This window comes from Montipora foliosa, chromosome 6 (assembly GCF_036669935.1).
Source record: "Montipora foliosa isolate CH-2021 chromosome 6, ASM3666993v2, whole genome shotgun sequence".
Taxonomy (NCBI): domain Eukaryota; kingdom Metazoa; phylum Cnidaria; class Anthozoa; order Scleractinia; family Acroporidae; genus Montipora; species Montipora foliosa.
In genome coordinates this window covers 5,050,892-5,064,207 of record NC_090874.1, presented here as the reverse complement: position 1 = coordinate 5,064,207, position 13,316 = coordinate 5,050,892, and the positions used below count along the sequence as shown (strand labels likewise).

The 13,316-nt window shown below is 38.1% G+C and overlaps 2 protein-coding genes across 6 annotated transcripts in view; one reads left to right on the top strand and one right to left on the bottom strand.

Annotated features, from left to right (window-relative positions):
* The window catches only part of LOC138006430 (TAF5-like RNA polymerase II p300/CBP-associated factor-associated factor 65 kDa subunit 5L), a 16,505-nt gene extending 15,556 nt beyond the window's left edge, over positions 1 to 949 (bottom strand). The window contains exon 1 of the mRNA XM_068852751.1: positions 5 to 949. Coding sequence (XP_068708852.1) covers positions 5 to 834 — 830 coding nt within the window. The 5' untranslated portion in view covers positions 835 to 949. The remainder of the gene's footprint in view (positions 1 to 4) is intronic.
* LOC138006431 (hexokinase-4-like) overlaps positions 1 to 13,316 on the top strand; it is a 20,220-nt gene extending 6,904 nt beyond the window's left edge. For 2 of the 5 annotated variants that reach the window (XM_068852756.1, XM_068852754.1), the window contains exons 2-7: positions 3,679 to 3,771; positions 4,729 to 5,256; positions 6,547 to 6,839; positions 8,026 to 8,178; positions 10,084 to 10,231; positions 12,441 to 13,316. In XM_068852756.1, the coding sequence (XP_068708857.1) occupies positions 3,700 to 3,771; positions 4,729 to 5,256; positions 6,547 to 6,839; positions 8,026 to 8,178; positions 10,084 to 10,231; positions 12,441 to 12,632 (1,386 nt within the window). In that variant the 5' untranslated portion in view covers positions 3,679 to 3,699 and the 3' untranslated portion in view covers positions 12,633 to 13,316. Of the gene's footprint in view, positions 1 to 999; positions 1,192 to 1,329; positions 1,442 to 3,678; positions 3,772 to 4,728; positions 5,257 to 6,546; positions 6,840 to 8,025; positions 8,179 to 10,083; positions 10,232 to 12,440 lie in introns of those variants that run through there. The other 3 variants (XM_068852753.1, XM_068852755.1, XM_068852752.1) reach the window with 3 other exon arrangements.

Genomic DNA, 13,316 nt, shown 5'->3' with positions numbered 1-13,316 from the left:
ATACCCCTGATGTGCATTCAAAAATGAGTAAAAACAAACTGAAGGCAGGCAGGCAGGTCCACTTCTAACTTGTCCAATGCTTTCACGCAATGTCACCAAGTTTTCACTGGTCTTTTCTGCAGCGGGTTTCACTTGCTTTGCTCCCTTTGTTGCTCTGTGACCCGACCCAGAATGTTCAGCCTCCTCAGTGTCCATTTCATCACTATTTGGTCTTTTTCCTGGTTTATTGTGAGAAATCTCGATGCTGAAATGTTTGTTGAGAAGATGGAGAAGCAAAACGTGATCTCCACTCCTCAGATATTGCAAGAAATATGTAAAAACCTTGTTGCTGAGTTTTATGACAAATTTACTACGTCTAAAGTTGGAAGCTGTGTCGCTGGATTTCAAACACTCCAAGTCGGTGATTACTTGTAAATGTTGAATTTCCTCTTTATGTTCAACCGGAAAGTCACCACTGTGCTTCGCGAAAAACGTTTGCGCGGATAAAATCTGACCTTTTGCAACCAGATCCAGGTAAATATTCGCAAACATTGGGAACAGAAATTTGGAAAGCTCTTGCCTGTAGGGTTGGTTTGTTCCCGTGATAAATGACTTAAAACCGGTGTAATGTTCGTCCACCATAACTAGATCGGAACTGTTGATCGCAAATGAAAATAAATTGGGAATTCCGCTTTCGTTGCAAACCGTTGTTTTAAAAGCCATTTCTTCCATTTTTTGCTCTGTAGCGAAATCTTTCACTGAAATTGCACTCTCTGTGTACTTTCTCTTCTTTAAAAAGCTGTTGATTACGCCTGATAATTGTTCATTCATCTGATTCTTGTCATGTGCGCTCATATTTTGAGACAAAAGTTCTTCTTTCTCGATATTTTTTTGAGGGTGACATTCAACTCCTCTCTTCCGCCATCTTGAAAATTCAAAGCACCCCTTATGTACGAAAATACCAAAAGTAGCGAAGTGTAGAAATCGTAGGAACGAACAATCACGAGTTTATACCGAACATTCACGAAAACTCATCCCCGTGTCATCCCAGGGAAACGCCTTGCATATCATCCGCTTTGGGTAAGATATAATATTATATTTCATTGAAATTACTACTGATTTCCCACATTCAAGAAGTCGTGAAAGTTCTCTTGTTGGGCATACCGTGAATATCTCGAAGAAGGACACAAACAGGGCAGATCAAACCATTGCGTAAGTAATAAGCGTCCTTTGAGTGCACTTCGCTACTTGGACGCCTCGGTCCTCTTTAGCATCTCGCTTTCAATCGTATGTTGGACCACGTCGTTCTCATTTACGCAATTATCAAAGAAAGTTAATATTGGTTTGTAGTGATTTACCAGTAAAGAAAAAGAGGAAGAAATCCCTTTGCCAGTATGTGAGGACGGCTGGTTCAGTGGGCCCGGGTGTTCTGTTGGAGCCATTTTACGTCTTTTGATAGAATGTGAGATTCATGCATTACTAAATTAGCGCTTGAGAAAAAATACTAAGCTTATATCTTCGTGATACGGATATTTAGGTGATGTTCAGTACATAGTTTAGTTAAGCTTATTACTCATAAACGTTTTAATTAATTGAGAGAGTTTCGTTTTGGAGTTTCGTTTTGGAGTTTCGTTTTGGTAAAATAGAAGGCCTCATAATTTTGTCCTTGTATTGTTTCACTTGTGAAGTGTCTGGTTTCAGTCGTTGTGTGTGTGAATTTCAGCGATTCTCTGCTAAAATTTTCCTGAAGCGCAGTGGAGAGATTTGCGCATTACCGAAATAACAAAAGTTTTTGTTTAACTGAGCCGAAGAAGAATGTACACACGCTTTTTGGTCGATTGTTCTTGCTCATAGCGTCCGAAATAGTATGTTATGTAATATCTGTTATTGAATAATGCGCCTTTTTGATCACGGTCGACAAAGAGGATTCTTTTAATATATTATTATAATATTCAATGTGAATAATACGATAAGCTTGAATGAAGGAGAAAATTAAAACCTCTTCACATTACTCTTCAAGTACAGTTGATGACGTGTACAGTTATTAAGATTTATAAATTAGGCCGCTTGTCCAAGTATCAAGCGCCTGTTTTAGGAATGAGAACACATTGTCGTCGCTGTAAATATGGAAAATCAATGTATTGAAGGGTTTATATACGATTTTTTGGAATCGGTCATTGACTACACGTGGTCAAAACATGACGTCCAAACTTCTTTGTTGACTTTGTTTACATTCAAACCAGATCAAGCGTGTAACCCACAGATTATATTAGGGCATCATTTAATTGAAATTTAATTGATAAATCATTTTCCTCATTTGACTCGATGATACCCTAAAGTAAATCTGTGGTGAAATGAACTGAAAGTATGCCAGTCAAATACATTCTTCAGAGTCTGCAGAAGATGATGTCTGTAACATTCCACTGGCAGGCTACACTTTCTCCCCCTGGAGTCCAATGCTTGTTTTGTGGCACTCTCCACAAGGATATTCCCCAACATGGCTCCACCTTGGAACTTTTTGTTTACTCGACCATCAATTCCAAGGGACATTGGTCAGGGAGCAAGGTCACCACAAACTACAGCAGAAACAAGCATAGCAAACATGCAGTTCCTCCATTATTACCTGAGCTTTGTCTATGCAAACCTCCATGCATATCAGCAAAAAAGCTTGGATCTTTGGAACAATAATTAATTGGGTTTGTTTGCCCACCCCAGCCATTTTGTACGCATCTCCTGAGCCTGCTCTTTATTTGTCTTCATCATCTTCAGTAGCAAGGTTACATCTTTCACCTCTTCTAGTTTCCTGAAACCATCATTTAAAATTTTAAATATGGAAGTCCTGAAGAAGTGCCTTCAGCTCTTCCATGTGAGATTTAAAACAAACTTCATGATGGGCCTAAAACTGGTTTGACAAGAAATTTAACCATGCATAGAACCAAAGCTCTCAGTTTGTGCTACCAGAGGTATCTCTTAAAGGGAACCTCCACTAAAACAACAAAATAACTTTAAACCACAGAACATAATGTTTACAATTGGAATTGCTCAATCTTTTTCCAATGAAAGCGTTTGCATTCGAGAAAAATAAATTCCAAAAAAGCTTATTTTGGTTTTTAAATTTCCCGGGCGCCGCCATCTTGAATAATTGTGACGTAACTTGGTTGCCCTATTGTTCCAGAACAATCGCTCTTTGTATCAGAACAATAGGGCAACCAAGTTACGTCACAATTATTCAAGATGGCGGCGCCCATGAAATTTGAAAGCCAAAATAAGCGTTTTTGGAATTTATTTTTCTCGAATACAAACGTTTTCATTTGAAAAAGATTGAGCAATTCCAATTGTAAACATTATGTTCTGTGGTTTAAAGTTATTTTGTTGTTTTAGTGGAGGTTCCCTTTAAGCCATTGAACCACTGAATCACAGAGTATTTTGTTTGACCTTAGGTTAAACAATTCCAATAGCTTGCACCCTGCAGGTTATGTCAGAGAGTAATGATTGCGTATTTGCCTGTGTTTTGGCAATATTAGTGTAATGTTGACTTTCAGCTTATTTTTCAGGTGACTTGTTTTGCTTTGGTCTTCCAACCTCATTATATATCGTTATTATTGTCTGAACAGCTGAGAATTGCATGCCCACTGGTATACTTTGTTGCCTAATTGACATAAAGTTGATTTCATCTCTTTTTGTTCCTTTTCCTTCCAGATTATTTTTTCTGCATCCAAGATGTTGTCTGCCTTGCCATATGCCAGCAAAGTATTCAGTAGTGTGACAAATTTCTTTACTGGAAAAGATGAGGTAAAATTTAATTCCTCACGCTTTTTAGTAACAAAGGTCGGAGTGATTGTGTTTATTATTATTTGAAAAGTGACAAAGAAAAACAATGTAGTACTAGTACTACTGTAACAATTTTTTGTCAATGTACAGATCATTAATGTAACATTATATTCAAAACTGTACAATAACACAAATCACTGACAACTGGTGGCTCAGTGTTGGACTTTGGTGTGGGAGATCTTGGGTTCACAACCCTGATTCGACCAACACTGATGGTCTTAAAAATAATTGAGGAGATTTTCAATTGCTGCCGTGGTAATTTCATCTGCAAATGGTCAGACTTTCAAGTCTTCGTGGATAAGGACTATAAACCGTAGGCACTGTCTCAGGTCTCTTTCTGTTAACCATTTACTGTGGCACATCACTGTTTGTGAAGAGTGGGGTGACTCCTGATGTTAGCAGTGAATCTCTCAGAGAATATTGTTAACTACCATGAAACTGATATGATCTGTGCGGTATATTAGCACAACTGTTCAACCCATTTTCAACTGAAAATTGTAAAATTGCCCTGACATCACCCTTTGAATAACTACTGCCAAATCAGTTAACCTCAAACACCTTGAAATATTCCATGAAGGTTTTTGGGTTATTGAGGCAAGCTAAACAATATTACTTAATAATTATTGAACATTGTGAATGTAAGCAAAACTACAAACAAAAGCAGCGACTTGTTTGTGATTTAGAGGTTTGCTCCTGAACTGTGATTACTGGGTATTGATAATCATTCATTCAGTGTTTTCATAGTTTTGTGAACTCTCTCTACTTTTTTTCCTTCTAAAATTCAGCGATAGCTGAGTCTTCACATTAATTATTTTTCTTTCTGGGTAAGGTAAAATGGCCATTAAAAAAACAATTTAAGGAAATGATGGTATTCTCGCAAATGACTGAAGCTTTATTTGTAAATTCTGTTTAATGTAGGTAGTTGAAGTTTTGAGCACTTTTGACTTGCCAAAGGAATCACTTGAGCTGATCGTGAATCTTATGATAGATGACTTTACAAAAGGCCTGTCTGCCGATGAAGAGGTGCGGAAACAGAGCCCCATGAAAATGCTGCTTACTTATGTGCGTGCCATACCAGATGGCTCAGAACAAGGAGATTTCTTGGCTCTGGATCTTGGAGGAACTAATTTTAGACTTTTGTTGATTTCACTTGACAAAGGCAAAGTAACCATGGAAAGCGAAATATATCCTCTGGATCAAGCTTTAATGGCAAGTGATGATAAAACGCTGTTTGGTTACATCGCTGGCTGTGTATCACTCTTTGTCAAGAAGAACAAAATAAATGATAGATCTCTTCCGTTAGGCTTCACATTTTCATTTCCTGTGCTTCAGTTGTCTCTAACGTCAGGATTGCTGATCAACTGGACAAAGGGTTTTACTGCAAGTGGTGTAGAAAATCAGGATGTCGTCGAACTGCTCAAACAGGCACTTGTCAGAGAAGGAGTGGTATGTTACATTACTCTTCTTTCTTTTTAATTACCAGGTTTGAATTTAGAAGTCACAACATCTTATAATATACTATTTTTTATCATATGGACGGGAGTGATCATATTGAGGAACGATGTCATGATTCCCACCTTTTTTTGTTTGTATTAATACCTAGTAATTCAATCTCCGCCATGACATGTGTATAAATTGTCCATATAATAATTATTATCAAAGATACATGCATTGATTTTATGTTCTTGCGGGAAGAACAATATCTCACTCGTTTGCCGCACTCACTAGTGAGATTCTTCTTGTCACTCGAATGTAAAATTCAGATCTTCTAGCCACCGTGTAATATCTGCTGTGTGTAATGTATTACATCTCATATCACCAACGTGGTAGTCTTGTTTGAATCCAAGTGTTGTTAATATAATATATTATTTTTGATAAAAGACAGAAATTTGCACTTGTGTTATCTTTACTCTTTGTTTTGAAAGCCTGACGTTTAGCTATAATGCTAGAAGTCAAGAAAGTTTTAAATTAGTGATTTCCCCATCAGGATCACCCTTACACCCTTCATGACATGTTTGGGATTGTTTTCATATCACACTCTTAAAACCAAATTTTGTAATTCATTAAAATCTCATAGAGTGCAAAAAATATCTTCACTTTTTTTAGCTTTCTCAGCTGTCATACACACAACTGCAATTCAAAGCTACAAAAATATTATTGGCTGTGAATGGCATCTATTATTTGACAAAGCATGCATGTTGACCCTTTTTTTTTGTTTAGCAAGAATTTTTTTGAAATGCAACCTCAAGGCTGCTGCCTAAGAAAATTTTAAAGGGGCCCTCAGAGCTAAACGCTGAGAACTTAGGAGCCCAACATATGAAGTGAAAGGTGTTGCTGTGAAAAATTAAGGCGCCCAGAGCTATTCTTTGGGAGCCCCAGGCTACCGGGCTCCTCTTAGGCAACAGCTTTGCAACCTACAAGACTCTTTTGGGTTTCCTAAGTTGCTAGTCTAAGAATGTTCATCAGGCATTCTCTCTTCTTATTTAGTCATGATCTGCTTAATCCTTCCTCTCTTAGCTAAAATGGCCACTTTAAGTTGTTGTAATGCTTTACTTAATGATTTTGCTTTTCACTATAGAGTTCAACCCTTAGGGGAGGAAGGGTTAACTCTCCTTACGTACAGGTTTGATTATGTGTAATTACACAGTTACGGGAATTAGCTAGCTAGGTTGCTGTTAAATTTAACTGTTATGTGCCCAGGTTAATTACAGCTTGAACTTTGTTTCTTGAATATAGAGTGCAAGTGTAGATGTAGTGGCATTGGTCAATGATACCACAGGCACCTTGATGTCTTGTGCCCTTTCCAACCCAAATGTCAGTGCAGGTCTGATCCTGGGCACTGGGACGAATGCTTGCTATATGGAAAGCTTGGACAATGTACCAAAATGGGATGGCGACCAGAATTGTCCACGAGAGGTCATCATAAACACAGAGTGGGGAGCATTTGGAGACAATGGCTCCTGGAGTCATCTTAGAACAGTATTTGATGAAAACGTGGATAAAGAGTCACTAAACCCTGGAGTGCAGTTGTAAGGGTTTCTTTTATTTGAATAATTATGTAGATCTGTTAAAATCATTTTGATCATTTCATTAATACAAGGCTTATGACTGGGTGAGGGATTGCCCTAAAAAGAGGGGACTTTAAAGAGAAATGTGTTTAGGCGTAATACAGAACATACCGTATTTACCCGTGTATAGGTCGACCCCCCCATTTTTGATGGCAAAAAAAGCAATTTCTTAATTTCGTTGTTAAATGTTCATGGGACACTAATGTTGTATTCTTCAATTTCTGGAAATGTGGATACACAAAAAAATCAGGGCCTCAAGCGCTTAATAGTTTTGTGGTTCAGCATCTGTTGTATATGCGGGCATTTTGTCCTGGAGTTTCGAAAAAGTTCTCAGAAAATCGAACATGTAAACTTCAAACTAACCTGTTTCGTTGTTCAAGGATAAAGGGCTTTAGAGGATAAGCACAACATCACACAGGAAGCAGGAGTCAATCTTTGAAAATAACTTGCGAACTATGCGAAAATGTTCAAGGTTTAATTGGTCCTTGGCTTATAATTTCTCAAATGACAAACAAAACAAAACTCATAAACTAAACAATACGAAGTTTGCAAAAGCATTTAAGTCAGCCAGGTTTGCATAAAGAATAAAAAACATTCATTACCAACCAGTATTTTCACGCAACACAAGTGACGATGCTTGCACGCAAACACGAGGTATTGTGCCAGGTTACTAAGCCGTTGAACGATCGAGTTTTTATTTGAAGAAACAGAAATGCCTTTTAGAGCTTTCCGCCATTGGAAAACGAAAATTTCCAGTGTCTATTTCATATTTGTGCTTGTGAGTATCTTCAACATTTAGAGTTGGACAAATCCTTTTTCATTTCAACTGGAATTGCTTACATTCGTTTTTAAGTCTTTTGTCATTCATTTTGAAGTCTTTTGTCGGCTTTTGTCCACTGCATTCGTTATGCCCAAGACAACATTATTACGTTAATTTTGAATAAATTACTTAGCTGGAACTTGGCTCAAAGTCTTTGACCCGTGTATAAGTCGAGGGCAATTTTTGGAGCTTCTTTTGAGGCCATAAAAGGTCGACTTATACACGGGTAAATACGGTAAGCTTTGGATTCGAGAGTAACTCCGCTTAGTAAATGCTAGTATTTCTTATGAGTAACTTGCTTTTTGCTTTAATTTGTACTCCATAAAGGTTTGAGAAGATGATTTCTGGAATGTATCTTGGTGAATTAGCTAGACTTGTTTGTCTCTGTCTTATTGAGAAGAAACTGCTTTTTGGTGGCAAAGCAGGGAAATTCAGCAGCAAGGATAGCTTCTTGACCAAGTTTGTCTCTGAAATTGAAAGGTAAGAATTTAATAAAAATAAAGGCAGTTAAATGCAGTTTCACAAAGTTAACAACAGAGAGTGGTTACTGTAGTGCATGGTGTCAGCAGGTTGATCATCTAAGAGTGGCCAGCGGTGTTTGGCGCAGGTGCATGCTAATTCAGTCACTCAACCACATGGCAATTCATCGGACATTTTTGTCAGCCACTTCTGTGCTTGTTCAGTTAGGCCTTTCCTTCCTCCCTCCCTATTTCCACGGTTTATCCGTGTGACAGGGGCCTGGGTGCCTGGCATGGTGGAGCCCTCATGGCTGGGTTGCGGGGGATGGTTGGCCACAGGAGCATTAGTCAGTTGAGGGGCTGGCTACCTTGGCCTCCATTTGAAGCCCGTGGACATATCCAGGGCACCCAACTGGTCTCAATTTAGAGAGATGCAGTTATTAACACAGTAACACGAGTCCCAGTCTTTCTACATTTTGGCATTTGTCTAATTAAATTTTACTGTCTTTTGTTAAGCTTTGCTTGAAATGAAATTACCGTAAGTATTTGCCTATGAGCTAACCTTTTTCTTTTTCGAAATTGGGACTTGAATCTGTCAAATTGATATGAAAAAGGAGGTTTGGCTTATAGCCGAGAGTTTAGGTGACTTTTTTCCTCAAAGATATCAAGAACAGTACAAACCTTCATGCAAATTTTCTGATCAACTTGTAGCCAATTTTTTTGTGTCTGGTACCAGCCAAGCTGCAAGGAAAGCCAGGATCTGTCACCAGTTCCTTTGCTTTTTGACACAGCATCAATCCACTCACAGAAAAAACCTATTTAAAAGTAGATATTATCAAGAGATATTTTGTGATGCAATCGATTTCATTAAAGCATCATAGAGTTTTTTTACTTTGATTTTAATAGATCTTTGATGACAATGCAAGATCCGACCAATAAGAAGTATATCTGTTCCCACGCATTGAAAACGAAAAGCACATACTTGTGTGTGAATTACCTTGTTTTCAAAACTAATGCGAATCAACTTTTACCAGACTGATTTTAATTGAAGAAATTTCTTATGCTCACCTTGATACTGTCAAGCTACATTGTATCTGCGAATTGTTTTTGCCTGCTTCTTCTTCAGCAGCAATTTTGAACTTGAAAGTCGTATTATTTTATAAATAGTATGAATTCGCTAATTGTTTACAATAACAAAAACACTTAATTGTGCTTTTAAAAGGTGTGATTGTATTGATTTACCAGTAATTTACATGTTTGATTTGAATAACATGTTTCCTGAGAGGAAGACTTTCTTGAATTAGTTCCTAGGATAAACTTCTTTGACAAATTTGGGGGTTGACTTATGACCAAGAGTTAAGCAAGTTTTTTTTCAAAAACCATTTTACTTGTCTTTTATTTAAAATAGTGGTCTCCGTTTACACACAAATAATTTACTGCTGCTGAGCAAGTTGCCCCTGTTTCCCATTTGCATCTGACAAATCGTCTCTCGCCCAGGGCTGTTTCTGAATTGTGTCCAGACAAAATCAGTTTCTGGGCCAGGCAACTCGATTTGTATCAGATCTGCTTCTGATCAATGTTTGATTTTTCAATCGCTAACCCGAACAGCACCTGGGTTCTCTGTGCAAGTTTCGACTTCGTGACTCGTAAAACACCTTGGTCGTGTAGAACACTACCAATGCCACTTGCCGGCCTGTTTAAGCAATACCAGATACCACCTTGTGTGCCCGTGCTGGTTGAGCAAATCGAGATTACGTGTAATTCCCCCTGCAATATCTACCAATTCGTACAATTTGACCCTTTTTACACTGGGACTTCTTTGTTACCTCCTTGTGTTTTGTCCCAAAGGCAAAAAACTTGGAAGTTCTTATTAGGTATTGATACAGTCATCAGTTTGAAAGTGTATGAACTTCTTTCATTTGATCAGCCATGACAGGTACAAGATCAGTGAAGTTTTGAATGAAATGGAAGTGACTGCAACTGAGTGGGATATTGACATTCTTCAACGTGTGTGTGCAGCTGTGTCTGTCCGGGCTGCCAGGCTTGCAGCTGCTGGAATCGTTGCCCTTGTCAAGGTGACTTTATAAATTAATAATTTATTTGTTACTATGGGATCGATCATGCAGTACTTAAGGTGTACCTCTGTTGATCACTCACAAATTGACCTTTTAATTTATTTCATTGGTTGAAATTGATTGTTTTATGATTTAAATTTCTCTACCATTGAGCTTGCTATTGATGCCATTGCTGTAGGCCTAGACACCTGCTCTTTCATAGTCTCGTATTAAATGTAAAAGCGGGGGATGGGGTTGATATTAATTTAATTCAAAGGGGCTAAGGAATATGCAGGATTGTTCCTGAAAGCGAGCCAGTGTGAGAAAACAAAATCGCACTTCTTTAACAATTTTGTCAATATTGGTTTAACAACACCATAAATGACTTGAACCCAATGAATGGTTTGAACTGATACAGAACTACATGTATCCAGTCTTTTTAAAAGGCTTTTAATGAGGTTAAACGAAGTTTAACAAAGTAAACAACTAGGAGCGACTGCAGCGTATTGGTCAGTGGTTGTAGTATACTGGCGCATGCGTGGAATACCTCGTGCTTTGGGCTGTATCGCTTATTTATCAGTGTGGCGGGAAGTAGGGGCATTGTGTGGAGCGTTTAGCGGTTTTTTTTATTTATTTATTTATTTATTTATTTTTTACTCCCTCCCCACCCTCTGCTTTCCACTGTGTATCAGTGTGACGGGTGCCCATTCTTCTCAGGGGCGTGGGGGCTCATGGCTGGGTTGTCAGGTTTTGCCAGCCATCGGTGCAGTCTCCATCTTGGAGCTGGCTGCCAATAGTGGAAGCTCCAGGATGTTTCGGGCACCCAACCTCCAAAGAGCGACGATGTTGTTTAAAAACGTTATCAGAAAACTACATTAATTTTTGTCAGGTATATGATTGACAACTTTATATTTTTCAAAATTATAATTAGTTGTTGTGTTACTGGATTTATGAAATATACATAATGTTATTGTAGTTTCCTTAGTTTTGCTCTATTTCCAAGTTAAGAGATTTTAGATTTCAAATTCTACTGTTATCTATTTGTATTATGGTACGATTCTTTCTTTTGTTTTGTTTATTCTCTTCATGTGCTGTACCTGTAAACTATAGCTGGTGAGACTGTCCTCACAAAAGCTAAATAAATTTTCATTGTACATAAGTGTATTAATGCAATAAACTTGACTTGACTTGACCGAGGAGTCATAATCATAACTAAGTGAAGTACTTGTACTATTGGTCCTGAGAGGGACTGTTTAGGATGGCCAGCAAGGACTGACGTTTTGACAACCTGAGCGGAAAGCCATCTTCAGAGTCAAGTGATTTGTGTAATGTCAGTTGTATTTATGCCATCTATCTGGAGCCTACAGCTCCAATACTAGGTCTATGTAATCTTATGACATTTACACAGATCAAGGTACTTTTAGACGAGTTCTTAAATAAGATAAATTTAGGTTGCATGAGTGACCATTCCGAATCCCATGGGTAATAATTTCTCATGCAAGACTTGTGATTAGCTGGAAAGATCTGGTTTTTTGGGAAAGCAATGCAAAAATTCCATTCCACAAATTAATACAATGAAGTTTTCTGCTCATAGTCTTGGTTTCTCGCATCTACCGACTCTGAAGTTGGCTTCCGTTCAGATTGTCCAAATGTCAGTGTCACCTAAAACAGTCCTTCTCAAGACTACACCGACCCAGACAATCGTACTTCATTTAGTTACGATATCATTGCAGAGTAGTATTACTGTCACCTTGACGGGGTCCCTCAAAACTGTTGAAGAGTGGCAGCTTAAACTCCTGTTTGGGGATAGAGAGTCTATCAAAGTCTTTTAACATTTGCTGGAGTCTTTCACAACATTGTTTGAGCACACGCTTTCCAGGAAAAAAATGTTGCAATGTTTGTTAACTGCATGCTTGTTTTTATGAGGCATACACTGTAGGGTAGTGTATCCTCCTTTTAACACCAGGCCCCAGTTGTTCAAAAGGTGGATAACGCTATCCACCGGATAAATCACTGTTCATTGGATAACGCAATAATTGGTTTCACAATGACTTATCCACTGGATAAAGATTTATCCAGGAGATAGCGCTATCCATCGTTTGAATAACTAGGCCCAGGTTAATATTCATCACACCAGATTATCAAGTTTTCACACCATATGACATTGGATGTTGTTATTACAAAAAAACCTCAAAATTATAAAATTAATTACTACCACTCTGATTAACAGAAAACAAAGAATTACACCACCACTATTGCTGTTGACGGAAGTGTATTTAAGAAACATCCACAGTTCAAGCGTTACATGGAGGAAACTCTAAGGGAACTTCTGCCGCAGGGTGACATCACACTCATGCTATCTGAAGATGGGTCTGGTAAAGGAGCAGCGCTTGTTGCTGCTGTTGCATCAAAATATGTGTAATCAGCAGCATGAAACACATTGTAGAATTGACACAAATGATAATTATGCATTTGTACTGTGTAGTAATATTTAACAATCAGTGTTTTGAGTAGATACCCATAGGCCATATATTTTATATAGCATTTCCAAGGACCTAACGCTAACCCTAAAACCTAACCCTAACCTAAACTGTGGAAAGCAGCAAGGCTGAACCTTAACCCTTTCACGCCTATGGGGTTCCCCATTGACGAGTAAAATCGTCTGGCGTTAGACAGACTAAAGTCTATAAGTGGCACTCTTGGGAGTGAAAGGGTTAATGGGCCGGGACATAAATGGCGGCCAAAAATGTGTTGTTTTGTTTATGTGCTAATTAGACTCACTAGCTTCACTCTCAAGCAGCATTTCTTTTGTATTTTGTCCATGCAAACGAGGCTAGTGAGTCTAATTAGCAAATAAACAAAAGAATAATTTTTTTGGCCACCATTTATGCATTCGGTTAATGAGACAACTTTTCTAGGCTCAATAAAAGAGAAGTGCTAAGGTGTCCCAACGAACAAATGTTTGGTTTTCTGACTACAAAAGAACTTGGTCATGTAATAATTTCAATACTGAGCTGACAAGTGCTCTCAAAATTTAGTTTATGTAATCCTTAAAGACTTATCGTACTTTCCAGGAGTTGATCAAAAGAACCACATCAGTGATAAT